We start from the raw sequence: 24241 nt of genomic DNA on the forward strand, positions 1-24241 counted from the left end.
AGACAGCTACTTAGAAAGGTCCACCAAATGTGAACAAAGTAAAACAGTATAAAATTGTGTTTATTCAGTTTATTCAGTCAGTGAAAAGTCATCAGGAAAGACTTTTCTCCTCTCTCTTTGTGTTAAAAACTAATAGTGCACCTTAATGAAACCAACCTCAGTCTCCTCCAACATTCTCTGTAGAATTTCAAACTAAATGATGTACAGCTGCTGTCATGAACCTCATATTGTTCAGGAGTTTAATGTTGGACCAAGGGATCTTCAAAAACAACATGGTACTGTAATGTGGACACAGAGTTTTGGCTGAGAAAGCAAAGATAGGTGTGTGTGTGTGTGTGAGAGAGAGAGAGAGAGAGAGAGAGAGAGAGAGAGAGAAAGAAGGGAGGAGGAGGAGGAAAAAATAGAAGATGGACATGGATGATGTACTCGAATGATGACCTGAGCTGTTATACAACATCCAGCGTTTCTCTAAATAAGCTACAGAAGCCACGATGTATCAGTCAACTGCTCACAGGACAAACCTCCGGGGCTTTTCCCTGCACGTGTCGACTCAGCTCGACTCCATCTGACTCTGCGCTTCGGCCCAACACAGTGGGAATTTGCATCTCCATTACAGCGGGGTGTATGTTGCGCCCAAAGGTGTGTCTGGTAACTGATGATGCACTTGTTCAGAGTAATATGAGCGATAGATAAATGCACTTCCTCCCAGCAGTGTTATCCAACACGCGCTGCTGACAAAGACCCACTAATTCTGTTATGAACACGCATCGGTTAAGTTCTTCACAACAAAAGTTCCCTGTTATTTGGTTATTTAAATCCTTTGACCATGAAGCGACAATATCAGGAAATGTTGGGCTTTCACCAGCAGAGCTCAACACTGACTCACTCGACTCCTGAAACAGCTGAAACACAAACGTATGAAATAAAATAATAATGCACACTTAAGAGAAGAAGCTACAAACACACCTTTCACTCAGGTCTCCTGCATACACACTGAGTTGAGTCTTGCAGCACAACAGAGATGGTGCGTCATGGCATAACTCAGGTTAGGTTTAGGGTTACAAGGTTCGCTTACAAAGGCAAGGGAGACACTAATCACCCCAGCAAGGTTCGAATCAGTGCAGCCAAAGAGATGATGAACAAGCCCCACTCGAGAGCTTTGCCTCTCTCACGTTGGATGAACACGGCAGAGACGATCCAGGTTGAATTGGAAAGTCTGAGTGAGAGTGATGTTCTACAGGGTAACTGTCATGTTTTACAGAGATTCACAGCTGTAAATTTGTCAAGTTGATGAATTACAGTGAGGTGCTGTTGAGTTCATCCGACCTGTCAGTAACAGCGAGGGCTCCCTGCTCGCTGGTGGAAATGTTCATACTGTATCTGGATGGAGGAACCAGCCCTGGCTGGGACTATAAATCTCCACAGTATGATGGTGGTTATTGGTTATTGGTTTATCCCACCAAAAAACAAACAACAAACTTTTTTTATTATAGATTTTTGTACATTTTATGTTGTTTGCTTTGCTTTTTTAATTGGTTTTCAATTGTTTCAGTCCAGTGTTTCAATCATGCGGTGATGTTGTTCATGTTCGTGCTTGGCTCGTTTCAGCAGTTGGACTGAGCCAAGCCTTGTCTGCAGTACTTGCTCCGACACCTCGTAAAGAAATAACGATTAAGCTAGTGGAAAAATAATAGCTTGGAAAAGAGCTTAAACATCTATTTTATATGTACAGTTAGTCTGGCAGAGGTGGCTCACAATTTAATACCGCTCATTGTGGTCTGGCAGCATCACAGATGAATTTGATGGAGGCAGAACTCATTTCAAGTAGGCTGCACAAAACATGATGGACAGTTCACCCTGTCAGTATGACATAAGCATGAATCTTTTCCACACACCTAAGTGGAAGAATCACAGTTCATGAAGGGGCCCTTAAGATCTAGTTCAATCCCTCCGAGGAGGCTTCTCACAGGGACAATCCTTAGCAAAGGTCTGGTAAGTACATACTGTTCAAACAGTTTGTTCTGGTGAGGACATACTGTATTCACTCTATGTTGGTTAGCAGTTCATGTGAGCATGAATACATTTTACTGCAACTTTTTCACGTGATGCTTTTGAAGTCAAACTCTGAGACGAGATGCTATCAACACTTGACTCATATAGCCTTGAGAAAGCCCATTCAGTCCATAATGTTGGACTGTGATGTGGTTCAAGTAGTGTGACACGTCTTCAATTAGCGCTGCTTGTCATTTAGCAGGAAACTGCCAGAAGTCACAGTCCTTGTGACTCTTGTTCTCTCTCTTGCATGTACTTTTATGGCTCCTTCATGGCTCTTTCTCACACAATAATTCCCCCCACCCCCCACCCCCTACATACACATCTCGTGCACTTCCTTCCCTATCGCTCATTTCTAATTAGCAGCAATAGATTAGTTCCACCATCATTTATAGGATCTGCTTACCCTAAGCGTGTGTGCCTGTCTTTATAATTCCATCAAACATCAGATGACAGCCTCCTTTCTGAAGACCAAACACGACCTTCCATTGATTTCTTCCTTCGAAAGATTTTATGACAAGGTCATATCAGAATATCAGAGGGCAGAGGGCTGCAATCAACATTCAGGAACTGGAGTGAATGTAGGGTAGTGGTAATTACAAGCAGGTTGCGTCAAAGTATTGAGACACACTTAGACATTTAGAGGGTAAAATATACTGAGACAGAGTAGGAATGACAGTGTTTTTAAAAAAGACGTGAGTTTTGGGGTGAGTTTTATCAAGAACATTCTGCTGCCATGCTAGCAGCTGTGTGTGGATTCACAAAGCACAGTGGTTATTTGCGCAAAATGTGAACGCCTGCTGCTAAGCGGGTATTGTCATGGTCTGGGGTTTTTAGTTGTTATTTTCTGTTTTTGTAGATTCTCATGTGTCATGTTTTACTTTCCACTTCCAGTCTTTGTCTGTTTTACCAGCCTTTTACCGCTCACCAGCGTTCCCTTAGATAATATTTCCTGCGCATTCAAGCTTGTGTTTTTCCTCTCTGCATCTCCTGTGTCTGTTGCCCGGCTTTGTTTTCTTCTTCTTCTTCCCAGTGTTTCATGGGTTTATACTAGGATTAGTTTTTGTATTTCCGTAGTTTATTAGTTCTCATATCTGCCCCTGCCTGTTTCTTCTGTTTTTTGCTGCCTGCCAGCTTTGGTCTTTGGATTACACCTTACTTTAATAAAACTTATTTTGTTTTGCATTTGGGTCATTTTTTGAAACACATGCCATGTTCACTGTCTTAGTCTAGCTTGTAAGCATGCTAATAGGGGCTAATTAGCACTAACCACAAAGTAAAACCAAGGCTGATGGGAGTGTCAAAAACCAAAGAATTGAGCCATTCAGTATTTGACCCGACGATGACCCCATGATGACACAGGATGACGATTCCTTACACTAATTCTTGTCAGTCCTAATCCGCCCACCCTTGTAAACAGGCACATTTGTAGGAAGTCTGGGAACTCTGAGGGATGTCCAAACACACCATTCATTTAGTCCACTAGGGACGTCAGACGGACTTCTTGCAGACTTTTAGAGAGCTCGCCTGGGGCGCAGACTCCACAGAACTTACTATGTGTCAAAAAATGACTTTATTTAAGTGTTACTTGAATCATGTCAGCCAGAAATTCAACCACATCTTGTCACAGAAATGGTGAGACATACAGGCTACAGGCTAGATTGCAGTCTCACACTCTGGCAGGCTTGATGTGATGACAGTGATCACATGACAGAATGTACGGCTGAACTCGAATGCAGCATTTAGATGCTCCTTGGGTTGGGAAGTGGTTCTCTTGACTTGCTCATGTGTGCCATGTTGGAATGTGTTTGAGTTTATATGACGCTTTAACAGCTGTTTCCAGTATTTGTGTGAAAAGGAAGCACAAAGGGAACAATACAATGACTATACAATAAATGACTCCGGTAAAAGTTTCTTACCTTCAGCCCAATGTTTACTTTCGTCCACCATGTTTCAGTGTGATACTGTATGACGTCAACTCAGCAAGTCGTGTACCAAAATTGTTTCTGGCTTTCCAAGTTGGTGTACTAACTTGAGAGGGTTTTCACATAATTTTCCCTTGACAGCCCTTGAATGCACCAGTCCAGAGGGCAGACTTTAAGATTCAGCTACGATATTACTCCCAAAACCACAATGTCTACCCCTCTGTGGCGCTATACAAGAAACAGCAGGGTATCACCAAAGTTAGTGGGATGCATTGTCTCTGAACCATGAATGTCTTTCCAGTAGATGTTGAAATATTCTTCCAGTCTTTCTCTCGTGGCACAGTTTGCCTCCTTGGGGAACACCAAAATCATATTTATCTTCTTACCTGGCCTGGCAGGAGCTCAAAAAGTCAGAGCTGTGCAGTCGTCTAAGCAGACTGGAGGGAGGGGCATTGGTCACCAGCTGCTCACATGCATGATATTTTTACTCTGCACATATCAGTGCACAGATCTCATACATAACGTCTGTCTGGAGAAAAAAAAAAAAGATCTGTTCATAGAACTCTTAAAACACAAGGACCTGACCCCAAGCTTAATATTTGCCTTTCATGCATCTAAGAAGGGTGCCATTAAACATTAACAATGTTGTTATGTAAATGAGTATTGTTTCATGTGTGGACAACGCCACAGGGAACAATTCACCATGGCAACAAAACCAGCCCTCCGGAGTCTCATGCAATGTACAGTTATTTCCATGACAACATCATTAAAAGTTTCAGAGGTGCCATCGGAGGTACTCTAATCAAACATTAGCAGGAGGAAAACAGCCGCGACACCTCGGGGCGACTTCTCACTTTTTTTTTTTGTAATTCCCGTATAAATAGATGCAAACGCACATTCCTGCTGTTTGATGAAATATATTGAGATAAAGCCGCTCAGATGGCTCATTAAGCTAAAAACCTGCTAAATGCCTTTCCGTGCGGCAATGACCAAAGTCCCCTCTCACATTTCTGACCCTTGTTAAATGTGACTTCTCCGCCTGCCGACAACTGCGTCACCTGTCTGAGTGAACCCCTCTCTGAAAAGGAGAAAAGGAACTCTTACAAAAAGCTCTCCATTAAGTGTCCTCGAGTCCCCCCCCCCCCCCATGAACTTCTTACTTCTTTTTTGTTGTTGTTGTTGTTATAGCGAAGTAAAAAGAAAATCCTTGAGCCACAAGATTTTGCAGAGAATTACATCTTTTCAGATTTCCTCAGAGGGTTCAGTGTGGAGAAGCTGCTCCTTGAGCACATACCATACTTACTTGAAAACATCATTTATCGATTTAAATGACTCTCTCTCATGCAAACAATACACAGCACAGATAAATGGCCTGTCAAGAGACCTTAAAGCAGGCACTTTCCCGAGGCTCAACAGTGATGTCTTTAAAACTAAACTGTCTTCCAACTACTAACAACTTTTAACACCAAGTAATAACACAGCGCCTCCATCTCTCTATGTGATTATTAAAGAGCTTTCAAGAACAATGCCGCTGTAGAGCTAAAATATTGACTTTGGTTCCCCCCGTCCCACTGGTGAATACAAACACCCTGAACCGCTCAAAGTCAAAGATGCATAAGCCCATCGAACACACGCATACACACAAAACCACAGACACACAAAGACATACACACTAAAACTGAACTGGCAAGTCACCAAGACACTCAATAGAGCCAATCTCTCCCTTGCACGGCAGGCTGTGAATTCCCAGTTTGCTTTGCAGCGACAACGGGGTGTTTGTGCATCTGCGTTGGTGTGTGTGTGTGTGCAGATAAAAACACGGCAATCACTGAATGCAGGCACAAGGGCCACCAAACTAAATGCCTGGACGAAGCTGGCATGAAGACCGCTGCGCGCACGCACACACACACACACGCACGCACACACACACACACACACACATATGATTAGGAATGGATATGCTTGCCAAGTCATTTTCCCCTCTGTTCCAGGAGGCACTGAAGTGCTTAGCGCACAGTGAGCAGACCTCAGCCTATAGAAATGGAAAGGCAGAGTGAGAAAGGGAAAAAAAGAAGAGGAAAAGGTGGGAGGTGGAGACAGAAAGCAGCAAAGCATGTTGGTCACCAAAATTGCAAAAATTAATTGGTCACGCCCATGTAGGCTTGCATTTACATGCGCCAGTTGTACTTGAGCCTGGTTGCAGGAAATGTTCACAAATTTTTAGGTTAAGTGCAAACATTTTGAATTATAATCACACATTATCCTGCTGAAAAAATTCACTGTTTAATTGAAGGTGCACTATGTGGTTTAGAAATTTTAATCAGAAGAGAAACATCATTGATTTTTCTACACTGAAACAAACTACATAAACAGACCGTCTTTGTTTTCATAACTGAATAAACTGAATGAATCAACTGACCTTGAAGGACAACATAGTTTAATACTGTTTTGCTTTACTTACTTCTGTTTATATTTAGCAAACCCTGCCACCTGCCAAGGGTGTTCTGCGGACCTTATTTTCCTCTGAGAACAGCTTCTTTATTCAGTTATGGGTTTGTGTTATTGCCTTATTGTTAAAATTCTGAGTTTGAAATGACAGACGGTCCCACTGCCATTGAATAAAATCATTTCAACTGCCACAGAAAAACAGTCAATGTATACATTTGAAACCACTTCATATAATGATGGTAACGGTTTGTCAACATGTGACAAGTTTCAATATGGATGGAGCAGAAAATGTATGTGAAAAAGGAAAAAAAAATGCAATTTGACACAGTTGAGAAGAAAAAGAATATTCATAATCACTTGAGTATCTTTTTATTTCACTCTGTGTTCACTGTATAAGGTTGAAGCAGTGTGAGATGTAGAGCCAAGGGACGGCAAACACAACATGTATACAGACCAAATGACCTGTGCACGTATAATCAATGTACTGTGCAGTCAAGGGCAAACTGTAACTGTCAATGGAAGATGAGGAAAAGAAGGAATTTCTTTCCTTGTTGTCTCCATTTATTCAAACCCGAGCAGGATCAGGGGGTCGCGGCTGCTAATTAGGCCAGTGTCACACACACACACACACACACACACACACACACACACACACACTATTAACAGACCTTGTTTGAGCCGGGTCTCAGTTGTAAGGTAGTCTCGATCACTGCTGTTCCTGTGTTTCAGCCCTGGGGCTAAGTAACCTCCACCCCCTACAGCATCTCTCTCTGTCTCTCTCTCTCTCACACACACACACACACGCACAGCCCAGTTTCATATTTTACGTCAGTGACTGCGTCCCATGTCAATTAAACGTCAGCGCTGAAACACGTGCGATGTGAATGTTTTGATCCCGCAAATATTTTAATTGCACCTCCAACGTCACCGTCTCTGTAATCTCCCGAGAAACCGCTGTCGCTTTGACAGACACGTGGATCCAAGTCGGTGAGATTTTGAGCCGAAACTGACAAAAAAAAAAAGAGAAACATGTTGATGGTTTTAGCAAAACAGATTTGAAACACGCGGAATGACAGCATGGTATGACTGAGCTAAATTGGGCTTAACCCGACGAACAGCATCGTAATTATGTCAGGTTTTCTCTCTCCATACTTTACTGATTGCCTGCCTGAGCAAAAAGTGTTACACCCAGATAACAAACCTCAACAGGAGAGGTATCAGTCGAGCACGGAGACAAACCTGCTGTCTACATTTCTCTATATTTTATTTATTTTTAACTTTTTCTTTTATTGCTTTCACACAACAGCTGACGAGCCAAGCCAACCACAATAAAAGACACACAACGCTCACTTTTTTTTTTCATGCAATGTATTCCCCAAAATAAAGACGTCAGGGCAAACACGAGCAGCTTCGGCAAAATAATCCGAGTGGTAGACGGAGAAATGGTGAGGAATTTACTTCGTTAGGCACCAATGAAAAGGTCACAGCCGGAGATAGTGGCTAATGAGAAGCTCCGTCAGCCAGTAATGTCAAGACCTTCTGTATTAGCTAAACTCGTGCCAGTTGCTGGCATTCAATCAGCACTCCACCAATAAATGTGTATTAAGCGTTAATTGACGAAGTTGAACGGAATTCATCTTCTGTGAAATTGGGAGTTTAATCCAAAGTTATTTTGTGTTTTTCTGAACTTTCCTCATGCTAAGTATGATGGATAAGTGCCAGGGAGGAGAGGAGAGGAGAAGGCCGGCTCTGTGAGTCATACAAACAGCAGCTCACACCACTGGTGGTTCAAGTTCGAGGTCCTGGGGTGACTCAGATCTGAGACTTGTATCACAGCGGTCCAACCATGTCTTTCACTGGCTCAACAAAACAGGATGGAAAATTATCAAAATGGGTTTCATGATGTTGTTAACATAGATTTCATTTCTTATATCTTTTTGCTCCTTCAGCAACAGGCTGCCTCGCCCTAAGTGTGTGAAGGAGCGGTGTCGCAGCTCTTTCCTTCCTGCTGCTGTTAGACTGTACAACCACACACTGCTCCCAGTAGACCGTGCACACACACACACACACACACACACACACACACACACACACACACACACACACACACACACACACACACACACACACACACACCAAATCAACTTCAAACTGTGCAATCTCATTATCCCAATGTGCAATTTCTGCATCTCAACATGAAATGGTGTAAATAGACTCATCAATGTGCAATAATGTACCGTAGTTTTAGTTTTTTACTTATTACTACTGTTTTAACTGTTGCTCTCTATTTTCGCTTTCCCCTTTGCTGTTGTAATACTACATACTTCCTCATTGTGGGACTAATAAAGGATTATTTTATCTTATCTTATTTGTTTATACCTTATTTATTGATTTTCGTGATTGGGTCACATTGCAGAGAATCTCTGTGCCCACTCAACATATGTGTCAGATACATAAGATCATTGTATCAGTAGGCAGCATTACACATTATAGGGCATCTTATGTTATTAGCATTTTTCTATCAAAAAAAGAAATAAAATGTTGTCACCCCAGCACATACCATCCACCAACAGATTGTGATTAGTATGTCATTTTCAGGCCGAGTAGCCAGAATTTATATGTTGGCACTTAACTTTTTCTGCACAGCACCAATACATTCAAATCTGTACGTGTCACAGGATGCGTACCATACTGACATTTCTGCAAAACACGTTACATCACAGTTCATATTACTGTACATGTTTATGAGCTGACTTTCAAATCGAGAGGCTGGGTTTACTGACGGCTGCCAAGCCAGTGACCGCAGTTTGAGACTGGAACAATTTCCAGCCATGTTTGTGGTGACCAAAGCAGGTATTTAAAGCCAAAATTAGGTATTTTACAAACCCAAACCAAATTTTTGTGCCAAAACCTTTTTTTTGTGCACATATTGCACCATTATGACACTTTATATTTGTTGTTCTACTACTTCATAAGGCAACATTTAGGCTACTGTTTATGTTTGTTTACTTCTTTTTTTTCTTTTTATAACTCACGCCTCACAGCAGCATACACTGCGGATATACAGTAAACCTTTACAAATAATGGCCACGACATCAATAAAGGCAGGAATTTTGGACCATGTCTGCCTACAGTCCTCATCTATAAAAGAAACTGCAGGCTCAAATATCACAAAAAGAAAAAAAAAAACATTGTTTGATGGCTTCTTCTCCCCCGTCCTTCACTGTCAGAGCAAACAATTCACACAGTGTACAGAGCATGGAAACATTCCTCCCACATCCATCATGAATTTCTACATTTGAAAATGCATGTAAAGAAAAGTCTGCCTCGCCCCTGAACAGGATCACTGTTGCCTTTTCCTCAGCTTTATACTCGTGTAACTGTGGTGTACACATTTTTAAATACTCTAAAGTTACTTTAAATTAAATGTGATACAGTTCCAAAAGATTGATCTGCCACGGACAGCTCAGATGGCAACATACCGATCCTGATGCTGCACTTGCACTAATCTCTGCCGATTTAAAATACATCGTCTCAAAACACAAGCGCCCTTCTTTGAGTAGCAGCAACACTGCCTGCATTCCTTTGCAAGCCAGACCACTCAGAAATGTAAAACACTTACATTGATGAAATTAAAGGATACACCTGATGAAAGAAGACACGGGCAGGCGTGTTAATGTTCGACCTCGCCGGCGTTGTCTTGTGTCCAGAGTTGCTCGCATCAAAAGCACCTTGCTGTGTAGGTGACAAATTGACGACAGCTGCAACTAAGACAAGAACTCAGAAACTCTCGCTTTTATTAGAAACAACTGAAGTGAATGATGCAAAGTGAATAATGATCTCCTTTCCACCCATCCCACCTCAATATTTCATAGTAAGTGATGATCTCCCAAACATAAAGGGTGTCGTTGCATCCATATTTCATTGGAGAACAATGCCGTGTAACTGACATACACAGTGAGGAAATGTGCTTACAAAGCATCAAAAGAACTGTCACACAGTATGGATGGCTGCAGAATAATATAGGGCACTGCTGGATGGATGTAACAAGCTTCATAGCTACACGCATCATTTGATCACATAATACAAAGCCAGTGTGTGTGCGTGTCTATGTGTGAGACACGCATCATTTGATCGGGTAATATAAAGCTTTGGTTCTCGTGTTTGTGTGCAACTTTGCTTGACGTGCATCATTTGCCCACATACTACAAAATTGCAGTGTGTGTGTGTGTGTGTGTGTGTGTGTGTGTGTGTGTGAGACGTGCACAAGCAAGGCAAAAAAAAAAAAAAAAAAAGCCAGGGTACATGCATGTCTCTGTGTGTCAACAACACCGTGTGACACGCATCATATACTTAGATAATACAAAGGTAGTGTGTGTGAGTGTAGGCTACAAACAGTGGTGTATCTAATAACAGGCCTTTCTGAATGAAAGAGCGATGAGTCCTGTCACTCCTGAAGCACACACAGATGCATGCATGCTGGCTTTCCGCTAAATTAAGCATTGGAGGAAACTACAGACACTACATAAGACAGCGCAGGCATGCACACACACACACATACACACACACCCTCCGACACAGAAACAACGTCGCAAAAAGAGACACTGACTAGGAATATATGCAGGGCATGTGTACACACAAACACATAAAAATGCAGACATACTGACAGAGACACATGTGCCAGTGAGATGCGACACATAAATTGGGCCATGCATTATTAACTGTTGGAAATTTCAGAGCACATGTTGAGAGTGTTCTCCTGATACCTCAGAACAGAAAGACATAAGAGAGAAACATGGGCAAACTCTGTACATGACAACAACTGAGTGATACAGAGTGCTGTAAAGATACATGGGACTCCCCCATTGTAATTCTATATAACTTATTTAGTGGTAAAAACTTCAGGAGTTAATAATTCAAGTGCAGGAAGATTGTGGAGAAACATAGTTGATTGTCTCATTCCCAGGTCGTATAACACAGACGGGTAATGTGTCTCCAGAAGCATCACCAACCCAACCTGTCGGTATTTGAGGACCTGTGGACTATCAACTTTCTTTCTTCACAATCGCTAACATCCAGTAATATGCACACGCGGCTAGCCCGGGTATCAAAACAAAGAAAGGAGAATCTTTGATTTCAACACACTTTTACTTTCACTCCTTTATACCTTTAAATAGCAAAGAGTTGTTTGCTGTTATGTATAATACTGTTCAAACAACAAAAATATATTGCTACGTTTAGGCAATACCAACACTGTGATATCAGATCATATATATGTCAACAGGCAGGATCTGGTTGTATAAATCTGGTAACACAGTAATTTGTATTGCCTCAGGCTAACCGAGTATTTTTGTTGCGTAATCCTAACATTGTATTTTTTGTGGCCTAAATCTAAATAAGTATCTCTGTTGCCAAAGCCTAGCTTAAAAATGATTTCCTAAACCTAAAAGTATTTTCATTACCTTAGCCTAACAAAGTACTGTTTGTTAACCTAACCAATAATTGTTGTTGCCTAAACCTAACAAAGTAATTTTGTTACCTTAGCTTAACCAGTGACAGAGAACTGAAAAAAAAGGAAAATTGTAAGTCAATCATGTAATATGTTCCATACAGGAACATAAAATCCAGTCTTTTAAGTAAAAATCCTGTACTTTCAGCCATGACAGCTTGCTGAACTTTGGGTGCTAATTCGCAAGTTGCAATGATGGTCTTGGAGCAACATAATGTTTTAGGAACAACAACAGTAACATCACAGACCATTATGTTTGACCTTTAAACAACCCTCCCACACAACTCACTCATTTCAATCATGAGAGAATGTTATTTTTTTTTCCTTTATTAAACTGTTTTAGATGTTGGGACAATGTGTATAAAGAAGAGAAAAAAACAACAACATGTAGTCTGTCTCAAAAATGATTCACATCAGCAGTTGTACTGCAGGGCCACTTCACCTCATTACAGAAAATTAACTGACCTCTAGTAATGTAAAGTAAGTAATGGTTTGGTTGTACTTGCTCATGATTTGACATGTCAAACTCAGATTTCTGCTGTCATCCCAAAACAAGATACATTTGGATGGTGGTACTTTGAATAATCGAGATTTCCCTATGAACAGTTTTCAGCTGAACATTTCAACTGATGTCATGGTCTGTATGAACATGGAGGTCGATTCACCTCTTGGTATTGGAGTGACTTCTCTGAGGTTGATATCAGTCAGACACCACTACAGTTAAGTAGAGAAATATGAAACAACCCTTGGCACCAGAGCAGGTCATAACGTTTAAATAAAATAAATCACATCGGGTGTGTTGGGGTTCTGTGGGACAAAACAATGTCTTGACCAGTTCGCAGTTATAACTAACCAGGTAAGACATACGTCACAGATAAATACCACCTGACTTTGACATATGAGACAAAAAACATAAAATGAAACAAAAAACCTATCGGAACACCGGCTCTGAGGAAAGAAGAACACGTAACAACAACTTCAAAGATGTTTGTTGCAAACATCTTAAAATATATTGTCATCTCTTTTCAAAAATAAATACTTCAAAATCAAGGTTAAAAATTATCGTCAGTCAAAGGTAATCTGTAACCTTTATACACATCATTGCTCCTCTTCGCAAAAAAAAAAAAATTAACACATACTGTAAAGTAAGTGCAATTAAATCCTTCGAAAGGAGGGTAGGCAACACACAACATCTGGAAATCTACCAGCTCAAGACTTATGTTGGGTAACTCATTTACACCTGAGAATCACTCTGCTAGAAGTTAAAAAGTGAGTTTCATCATCCTCAGACTTTGTGCTGGTACAAAAGAACAGAATGAGCTCAACTACCGGTAGTTGGGTTGTGCGTAATTTATCTTTGAAACAGCAACTTGACTTGACTCAAAACATGTATTTACTAATTCATTAAAAATGTCTTGCTGTGGCTATCAGTGGACAAAACACAGAGCATAGAATTGTTTCCTGAAACAGCCTCCACTTGACAAAATGTTCTCTCACACTGAATATGCACTTAAATAGAAATAGATTCTAATTAAAAGTGTAACAGGGGTGTAATTTGTATTCAAGTAGATTGTATAAAAAGAGTTCTGTAAGGCATGTAAAGACTGCTGAGCTGTCATTGCTCATGTGATTGATCCTACTTCATAGACTGACATAAGTTATGACATGACAGAGTAAAATGAATAGTAGGTGTTAAACTTTGCCCTTGACTTAAAAATTAAAGCAGTATCTGTACTAAAAAAAACAACAGAAGTCTCACATATCATTCAAATAATCCTCGACTGTGTAGGTGTCACTGACTTTGGGTTCTTTTAACATTTAATGAGAGCATGTGGAGTATATATCCAAGGAGACAGTTTATCGCTGTATTCAGCAGCTTCCAATACATTGTCTGGACTCCTATTATGTCCCCATGCTCTCCTCTTTTCTTAAATCTTGCAGCTGCTCCATCAGTACAATTTCTCTATGATGAAGGCCAAGATGGCTGCTGCCAGAGCAAGGCCGATTCCCAGCTTCTTCAGTCCTTCCCTGTCCAGACTGTAAGAGCCGATGAACAAAAGAGATGAAGAAGGCGTGGAAGTAGGACCATGAATGCCATTGGCCTTCTGCTCCTGTAGAGGGGAACAGACAGAAACAATCAGAGTGAGATTAAGAGTGGTACAGGCTTTTGATGTGTCTTTTATTTATCATCATCCTCAGAGTGTAAAGACCATCATAGTACACCACAGTAAAGGACGGTGTAGAAGAGGAGCAACTGTGCAATCTCTAAACCTGCTTTTGAGTTGCGCCTCCCCCTGAGCCCTCTCTCCTCTCACACAAGAAGACTAAATACTTAACATTTATTTTAAAATGTCCCTCTAATGTGTGCAAACACACAGAAATGGCTCTGCTTTACTTACTCACCAACACATTCACACTAAAATCATAAGCCATCTTCATAACTCACAATTAGGGGCTCATCTTTAGATTAAATCAACTGGCCACAGTCACAAATCAAACAGCGATGCTTGACAGCACAGTGGCCAGTGATCCAAAGCATCAAATGTCTGTAATCTGAGAGTTCTGTTTAGTCTTAATGTGCTGGACCATTAAAAAGACATCCACCACTGAAAGGATGTGACAATGAATGATGGGAAAGAGGAATGGTGTGAAGAGTGGAGCAGGGAAAAGAGGAAAAGATAAACTGTCAGAGGGGCAGGAAGGGGAATAAGAGGAGGACCAGCTCTGAAAAAGATGTGGATTTTCTTTTTGCCACATCAATCAGCCAAATCAGAAGGTACTCACCCCTGATTCTTTATAAAATAGCCATTTATGCATGTGGGTACATAACTACCCTTCATGGATCGCTGCTGCTGATAATTTATGTATATTTAGAAATATACCTATTGATGCCTCTTGATATTAGGAGCCATATATACTTTCATTTAGAAGAGCAAAGGGGAATTACGGGGCTTTATCACTCCCCCCACTTTCCCATCCGTCTTTGGTCCTCACACCTTCTACCACCACCCCCCCCCCCACTTGGGAATTAAAGACACCATAATAAACAGAATTCTAAATCCGATGATTATTTCGATATTTTGTGGATGAAAGCCTTCATAAAAACCAGTCATTTGCTTATGCAAATGAGTGCATTTCAATTATGATGCCATTATCTCTGTGCATAGCAGTTAATGCAGTTTTGTGGTGATCCAATTATTACAGAGTGCTGTCTATTGAATCATGCTGATGTTGATGAAGGTGCACTGTAATGTGGTTACGTAGGGAAGCTTGGAGAGGCATGAGAACATAAGTTAGCTTACAACGAGAGTACAGCCAAAGCAAGACTATGATAGTGATTGTCTTAACATTAATCTCTCAGTGGCACATCATTTTTCAAGTTTCTGTGCTTTACTAAGTTAACATGCAGAAAAAAAATACTCCTAACCTCTGTACATGGCTAATGAATGAGTATTTCATTAATAATGCCATTTAAATGCAGTCGTGCTGATTAGTGAACACAGCCTCCCTCTTTCATTTGTACAATCATCTTTTCAAAAAGGTCACCATTGCGATATTTGTGCATATCCAAAGGCCTGCTTTTTTCCAAAAGTTGTAAAAATAGATGCATTTCTTTTTTGGGCTTTCCTTTGTATATGCATCCAGCCATGCAAAACGTTAGCTTAGACTAACCAGAACTGACCATAAAATGGCAAGAGGCTGTGGGTTGCAAATTGCGGTGAAACCAAAATTTGGATGCGTATTTCTGAATGAGCTGTACACATACCCAAAATCGGAATATCCAAACAGAATATGGTATGTGCATGATCAGTATCAACTTCTGAACATGATTATATTTGGAAAAATAGAGTACTCATCAGTCTTCATGTAAATGTATTCATTGATGTGTTTATCAAGATTAACTTCACATTCAACTGGCAACACAGAATCCAGCCGTTCTTTGTGTATACGTAAAGTAAAGACCAATTCGGGCTGACTGTCAGTATGTATGTTTGTCATCTCACCAATAGTCAAACATGCAAATTTAAACAATTCACATGATGCTGCTTACTGAACCGCCACTAAAAGCAGCTGTGATAAGAGCAACATCAAAAATAAGCGGCCATTTTTCAGTCGGTGATGGTGTTAATATGATTCAGTTGCAAACACTGAATACTGATAACCAGCCAGATTTCTTCCTGGCCTCCAGCCTCCCTCATTAATCATTATTCTGTTTGATTACACATTTATCTAGTTTTACCTTAACATCTGAGTGTGTCCGGAGAGCTGAGGTGTGAGTTCAAGTGAAATTGCACCTCAAGATGTGACTCATTTCATTGGAGCATTAAACAAACAGGATAGGAGCACCAACACTTGTCAATACCTCCAGGTGGAGTGGAAATCGATCTGGATGACCTTGTGGTAGTTCTATATGTCTCCTCCTGCATGACAGTCAGTAAAATGCCTTATCACCAAGACGGTAGATTATGCAGGGTGATATTGAGTGATTGATCAGTGGCTTTCCAGAATAACCTTTAATCAGGTTCACTGGGGATAGCTGTAAGAGGTTTGGCTTTGATATTTACCATAGTTAGATCGACTCTCTCACTCTCTCTGCCTGTCTTCATTTTCAAATTCACTCTCAACTATCCATCAGGTCTTTGACATCCCTCTGTCTCACCTGGCTTTATTCCTTCTCTCTATGGATTCTCAGTGAGGGGCCTTTCCACTTTTCTCTCATTGTCCATCAGTAGGATGTTTGGCCAATTTAGTTTAAAAACTTCCTATATGAGCAGGAAATCCAGAAAACTGAGATATACTATTGATATGCAAATACATTTGAATGCATACATAGTACACCACTGCCCTTTAAACTAAGTGTAAAAGAGTGACAGATTTTGTGTGTGCTAACACCTGCCTGTATGTACAGTGTGTGCTTGTATGTCAGAGTCAGTGCACGCCTACACGTGTTGCATGCACATGACTGTGTGCATGAGCAGCTGCCTAGCGTCCGTCCCCCTGCCTCTCTATCCGCCACATTACTCCCGCTCCCCTGTCCTCTCTGATGCTTGTGAATGCTGCCTTGCCACCCACTCCTCTCCTCAGTGATGTCGCTGAATGGTTTTCTTCTGTTACAGTGCACAATGGAGGATGGATACTATGACCGACAACGCCTACGTGACACATCCATAAGTCACTTACAGTAACTTCAGACAATAGGTGGAGGGGTAACCAGTAACAGAGGTCTGGCTGGTAGATCCACATTTGCTTGATGTTAGGATCATCACTGGACTCCCTGATGGCGAAACTGATCTGCTGTTTTGTTGCTGTTTGATGCTTGAAAAACAATAAGGGTGCTTTTCACTAGGGTGTCCACTGGTAGCCATGTCAAGTTCACGTCATAGTGCACATGCTACTTGACACTGAGCCTCTTAATTGTACAAATACATGTGATCCTAACGAATACAGCTACTTCTGTTATGGGTTCAAATCACTAATCCAATCTCATCAGTAATAATGTTAAGTACTTTACAGTAAGGTTACACTGTCTGTCTGTTAGCAGGTTTAACCACTGACTTATTCATTAAAGGCTGAAGGGCCAGACAGTGAGACAAAAGAAGGACAAACGTTTGTTTCACATCATTCTTAACTTTTTGTAAACATGAATGGCTGAATGGGAAAGGCTGCCTGTCAACAGAAACACTTCGGTACAATGGAACTGCATTTCATTTCCTGCTTTCTTCAGGGAGAAAAATGACCAAGATGAATAGCTAATGGAAACTGAGTTGAAAGCAAAAGCAGACTCAAAGCAAAAGGACTGATGAAACCAAAACCATTATTTTTTTCTCTTTGCTGACAGGGCGAGTATACTGCCTCCTCCTCTATCCATCTATTTTTCTGTCTCTCTGCAGGTGTCTTTTAACAACAGGGTGCCAGGAGAGAGGCTGAATAGTATAGTCGAAAATCTATTACTAGTTGGGAAGATAAGTGAAAATCCAAGTGCCAGTAGGTGCGTGTCAGCACAGTGGGAAAGAGGGGAGGACTGGAGAGAAGTGAAAAATGGAGTAGAAATGAGGAAAGGAAGAAGAGGAAGAAAGGGGGCAGGAAAAGACAAGATATGTGGCTCTCAATGATAGCTCCCCACCTGCTAGCTGCATGCTGAGTGCATATGTCTGTGAGAAAGAAAGAGTGAGAGGGCTGGCATTTTTTCATGGAGTGTGTATGTGAGTACGTGAAGGCCTGTGGTGGATAATGTTAGTGTTTCTGCTCACAGCGGTAGAACAGAGCAAAATAATCCTACTTTAAAATCATCTAATACTACACCTGGGGTATCAGGCCAGCTAGCACAAGATACTTTTCCCTCAAAGTTTTACTTAAGACTCAAATATCTCAAGATATAAAAACTCTTCCTCCAATTCCGCACATGCACCATTCAACAAAAAAAAAAAAAAGCAGCCTCCACCAACACCCCGAAAGATTCCCACAAAGACACACACACAAAACATCACGAGAGCCAGAAAGCACAATACACAGTGGTCACATTTCACACATGATCCTCACCAGCTGTCAGTGTCACTCTAGACACACAGAGACCAGCAAAGTGGTTTGCACGCGTGTGTGAGTGTGAGCAGACAGATAATGTAACAGGTTCCTTAGTCACGGGTGATTTGACAAAGCCACAGTGACAAGCACAATGAGCTGCAGCTGTATTTACAGCTGGAAAGAGGAACGGGACATAATATTACTGATATAAATAAATGTCTGTTAGGACTCTTTCACAAAGTGATCCACATCAGTTAATGAAAAGCGGCTACACCTAACAAAAAAAAGGAGACGCTCAAAGGGGGAACTTCTCTTCTTTCACTTCTCTTTCTCATCTGTCATCTGAAATTTCCTCCGACTGATAAACCCCCAGACACAGCAATGTTTGGTGTGTGGAGGTACATTTCTCCTCACTTTGCAAGCTCACAACACCCTAATCCAATCATATTGTCCGGTTGTAGTTTGGCATGACAAACAACAGATGAAAATCCTTATTTTGTTCTTAAGTTTTATCTTTTTAAACACAAGAATGACTTAATGACATTGCAGGTTCTATTTTCTCACACAATGCAATACAAAGTGCAAAATTAAAGCGAAGCCAACAGAAAGCAACAAACACAACGGTGAATCTGCTGGTGTCTGCAGAACATGTGAATGGAAATCAATATCATCAGTTCTGTTTAACTGTGGTGAAGGCGACTGTTTGCTACAGCTAGTCAATGTGGTGTTCTGGTGGTACTTCACTGCTTCCTGAATTTCACTGTTGCCTCAGGTCAGTAGTCAGAAGGGAAAAGCCAAGCAGTTATGTGGCACAAACAGAGGCCAACGCTGAAACTGCCAAAAATGTGTTTTAACATCAGTTCTCAGCTTATCAGGCTGTGATGAGGTTCCCAGGGCATTAGTGTTAGAAGCAAGAGCAGTGTGTGTATTTTGACTTTTAATTGGCATGCAGTATCATTAGAGAGCTGCATTCTCTGCAGAGACTGTACTTCCTGATCAATTTCAAAAGATTTGTTATGGACACTAAAGCCCAAACCAACTTCAGTCACTATAAGGATTATAGATAGTCCATGACGGTGGCATACAGAATGGTAAAGACTCCCTTTTTAAGACCATTTAGCATTGCCATTGAATGGTTCCTGCTGCATAAGACAAACCCAAAACATCATTAAAGACATGATTCACTATGTTCACTCACTGCTTTCTCTGCTGCCATCTGGGAAACGTACCAGAGCATTAACAAACCAGCAGCACCATTCCGTTGATAGATAGATTCTTCTTAAAGGCATCAGCCTGATTAACAGAAATCTCTCTCACACACAGGCACTAGATCTAGATCTTGGACATGATGCACTCATTGTGTTTACTACAGTGAATACTAATGCTTGTCTCAACACCTGATTAACAGACACACAAGCAAGTTTCTTTTAAACTCATCAACACAAAGATGCATCAAGTTGTTTTCCGCACTGTTAGGTTTAGAGTTACAGTAACTAAATACAGAACAACATTACGTGTCAACAGTGAGGTGCTGTGTATACGTATGCGTCATGCGTTACACATGACGGGTGACACAAGACTCATGTTGTCTAATTCGTATTGTAGCTTTGCGTGTCTTTAGATTTCAGATTGAATTCGACAATAATAATGCACCGCTACATTAACTAACAGCTTCAAGCACTTTACCAAAAAACTTGTGCTGAGAGTCATTTCAGGTAATATATCGCTGGTGATAAAGTCACAAGGTGTTTTCCTGAATCTGGGATTAAAGAAGGTGGATTACGTGTCTCAGGTCCATACAAACTATGAAACAAGTTTAAGGGGGCAAACTCAGTCAGCCAGCCTTGTAGCCTATTGTGGATCCCGTTAGCACGATTAAAGACAGGGGAAAACTGTCCTGAAAGGAAAAGCTGACATTAAACCACTGACTGGGTGTGGAGACTATGGGAGACCACAACTTCTATGGACACTTCTAAGCAGTCATCAGCTCATTCATTGTGCAGTGAGATGCCTAATAAATAAACCAGATAACATATGGTCTCTGATCCTGTTCTTCACACACCCAGCAAATGTCTACATAGCTGCTGACCAAAGTAGTATAAGGGAAAGGATGCTAACCCCTCAGAATAATGCAAGTGACACATCAGCTTTTAATACAAACTAATAAAAAAGACATTAGTGTCCGATCACGGGAGTTGCTTTGGTGGTGTTGATCAGCACTGGTGAGGATAATTTCTAACGTAACTCCGGCAGAAATGTTCACAGAGGAGGTAATGTATTAAAGTTTTATTCATGTTCCGTTAGTCGTGTTTACCAACTACTACCTCCCTTACTCTCTGACATATCATCTGATGTTTTCCTGGAAGTTAGCAGCAAGCATGTAATTGAAAGACAGTTTTATCATGAGTACACTTTCAGATTTCTCTAGATTTAAACATTGTCGGAAGCAAGTACACAAATTTAGACAATATGTAAGACAAGTATATTATTTCTAGACATTTTAATGCAGGAATGTTACATATCATACTTTTAACAGGAACTTTTAACAGGACAAAACTGAATGGGGTAAATGCAATAACAACTAGTCACTAGGACCTAGTGACTAGGTTTAGTTCCAACCAGAACATATCTTTATTTGTATTTCTTTATTTTTTGCAAGAACTCTTACAGAGGAGGTCTGATTTGTTTGGCATGGACTGTCTTCTCTTGCAACTAAATACTACTACAATAACAAGAATTAACTGCTGATACAAAAGTGCAGCTGTTATTCTGATGAGACAGCATGTTGAGCTTAAGAGGATAATAAAGTTCAGACAAAAACACAAGGCCATGGTGATTCATCTGTTGTAGAACTTTGCTCAGAGGAGTTTGTTTACAAGGCCGTTACTGAGGAAAGTCTATTTTTACTGTAATAGGGACAAGAAATTACTAAATACATGATTACTCAATAACTAAACTTTTTTCCCAGAACTCTTGTTTGCTAAGTGCTTTGTTATTTACATCTTCCATCTGTGGTTCAGCAGCAAACCCAGAACAGGGGGCATTGAAAACCCTCTGACATTTTAAATAAACAACACAGGATGAGGCTGCCTAATGTCATTTGACATATTAGGTAAGAATACTGAGAATAGACAGCAGTGACAGTTTGATGGCATTTTCTCCTTTGTTACTGTGACTTTAGCTCTTAAAGTACACACAAAGCGCAGGCCATGTCATACAATTTGATATGCTAAATTAAATCCTAAAATAGCTACGCCTGCTGTTTTAAATTCAAAACAAATTATTTGCTACCAGAGTAAACAATGTCATGCAAAGGCCAAGCGAAACCTTTTGACATTTCAAATAAAAAGTTTAAAAATAGGTATGAGAGGATTAACTGTATCCTAACCAGAAAAGACAGCCTAATCTTTGATTTCTATTATTTCCTCAACAATACAATGACAACATCAAAGCAACAATCCTGAACAGTTGCATGTCAAAGTGGAGCACGGAAGACAGATTTTATGTTCAAGTGTTATGCCTCTGTGTTTGTGTGTGTGATTGTGTTGTGCGGGTGTGTTTTGTCTACATGATGATTCTGTGTGTACAGCCTGTGTCTCATATGGCCTGCGGCTATTAGGAGTCTGCCAGTCACACCAGGGGGGGACTGCACATCATAAATGTGTGCTCACCAGGATGTGTGTGTGTGTGTGTGTGTGTGTGTGTGTGTGTTTGTGAGTTGTACCACTGAACCTGCAGTGTCTGTTAGTGTGGGTCGGTGTTGTATCCATGCACTGTAAGCATGTAAGCATCATGATGCAAAGTACCAGCAATCCCACCCACTCAGCTTGTCCTAAGTATATAAAGCTACAATTATGAATTGACCACATCTACACAGTGTGTGTTCTCATATTTCTGTATTTGCTATTCATTCGCATCAAACAAGTAAAAATAAACACACACACAGCCAATGGATAGAAAACATATCTGAGGATGACAAATAAGCAGGAGGTAAAAGGATGAAAGACTTTCAAAGAAATGATAAAACAGGATCTAAAAGAAAGAAAAAGATGGGAAAGAAACAAACCAACAAATAGAGATACAATGAAACTTGCGTTGGCAATACAAATGACTGATTCCCATGTCAATGAAGCCACTTTAAACTGAATTTAAAATTGATATAAATAAAAAGACAGACAGACAGAATGAAGTATGGGAAAAAACAAATACCAGCCCCAGACTAAAGGAAGGAGAAAGGCCTGTAGATATAATACTCTACTGATTTGTCCATTCACCTCCATTTTTTGTTAGTCTGTCAATTTGTGGTCATGGAGGGACACTGTTCACAACTCGTATACCTCCATTTCTATATCACTCGCGGCTCTCTCCTCTTTCTATTCTGTCTTTCATATGAACTGTCAATTTGCTGTCTTGTGGAAAGAGCTGAGACGTTTGCTTCTCTCCCTCCTATTCTCTCGGTCTCCTTGAGCAAGTATGCTGTGAAAGGAGCTGATTATTGGATGGCACTCAAGCTGCTTTTTCAGTCTCGTGATCTCTCAGTCTACCTCGCTCTCTCCCTTTCATTCTTGCTTCATTTTGATGAAGATACTTTCTTTTTCTTTCCTTCACCATGCTGTTGAGTGCTTTCTCCACTATTGTGCCGCACTAAAAGACTCATTACTGTCCTTACCTTTCTGTGGAAAGTGCTGTTTCTGTAAATGAAGGACTGACAGGCAGCGAGACAGAGGGAGAAAGAAAGACTAAGAGAGAACAGAGGAAGAGATGTCATCCATGTCAATAAAAGCTAATTTTTGCCTCTCTCTAAAACCTTGGTCTTTTTTCATGGGATGAAATTGCGAAACACCAGGGCCTTTTAACTGTGTCACACTGCACAAAGGAATGAGGGAGAAGGAAGGTATGAATAAAATGAATGAGACAGGATAAAAAGTGGGCTGAAAAACAAACAAAAGGGATACAAAAAGCTAAACAAATATGAGGGGACGGACAGGGGACAAAATATGTCACAAACTGAGAATAAAAGAGTAGAAATGAAAAATACATAGTGTGATACCAAAAGTAATGATGCATCCTCCATACTTTCAGGGTCACTGTCAAGTGGCAAGGATCACATGCAACAGATATGCAGGGAAACTTTATGGACAGGTAGCCACAGGGTGACCAGAGAAAAAACACATTCAACTAGTAAATATTTGCAGTCTTAAATTTTTCTGATCTGCATGTTTTGTGGATTTGGGAGAAGCTGAGACACCAAAGTACACATTTTATACCAATATAAGCACATACAAGTGCACCTAAAAAAAAAAAAAAGAATATCATGAAAATTAATAATATGAAAATCGTTATATTGCAGATTCATTACACAAATTTGCTTGTATCTCAGTTAATCAGGTGTTAAGACAAGCAGTATACAGTTAAATATTTCAAGCCTTTAGGTTTTAATTTTGACATTTAAGTTTACAGTTCCAATCCATTATCTCGAAATATTAAAATATTACATAAGACCAATCAAAAACAGGATATATAGAAAACAGAACTGTCGACCTTTCTAAAAGTATGTTCATTTGTGCCCTCAACACATCTGGGCTCCTTTTGAACAAATTACTCTATCAATGGTTCATGGAATAGAGGTGATTAGCCTGTGGCACTGCGCAGGTGTCATGGAAGCCAAGGTTGCTTTGATAGCAACCTTGGGTGTGTCTGTATTATTGGGTCTTTTGTCTCTCACCTTCCTCTTGACAATACCTTAAGATTATGGTGTTCCGGTAAGGTGATTTGACTGGCCAAT

General features: G+C 40.5%; 1 protein-coding gene across 4 annotated transcripts in view; it reads right to left on the minus strand.

The window, feature by feature from the left end:
* Positions 1–12237: 12237 nt before the first annotated feature.
* cdkal1 (CDK5 regulatory subunit associated protein 1-like 1) overlaps positions 12238–24241 on the minus strand; it is a 225970-nt gene continuing 213966 nt past the window's right edge. For 3 of the 4 annotated variants that reach the window (XM_037074091.1, XM_037074092.1, XM_037074093.1), the window contains exon 15: positions 12238–14045. In XM_037074091.1, the coding sequence (XP_036929986.1) occupies positions 13884–14045 (162 nt within the window). In that variant the 3' untranslated portion in view covers positions 12238–13883. Of the gene's footprint in view, positions 14046–16232; positions 16356–24241 lie in introns of those variants that run through there. The other variant, XM_037074094.1, reaches the window with a different exon arrangement.

The sequence above is a fragment of the Acanthopagrus latus genome, chromosome 17, assembly GCF_904848185.1.
Source record: "Acanthopagrus latus isolate v.2019 chromosome 17, fAcaLat1.1, whole genome shotgun sequence".
NCBI lineage: Eukaryota > Metazoa > Chordata > Actinopteri > Spariformes > Sparidae > Acanthopagrus > Acanthopagrus latus.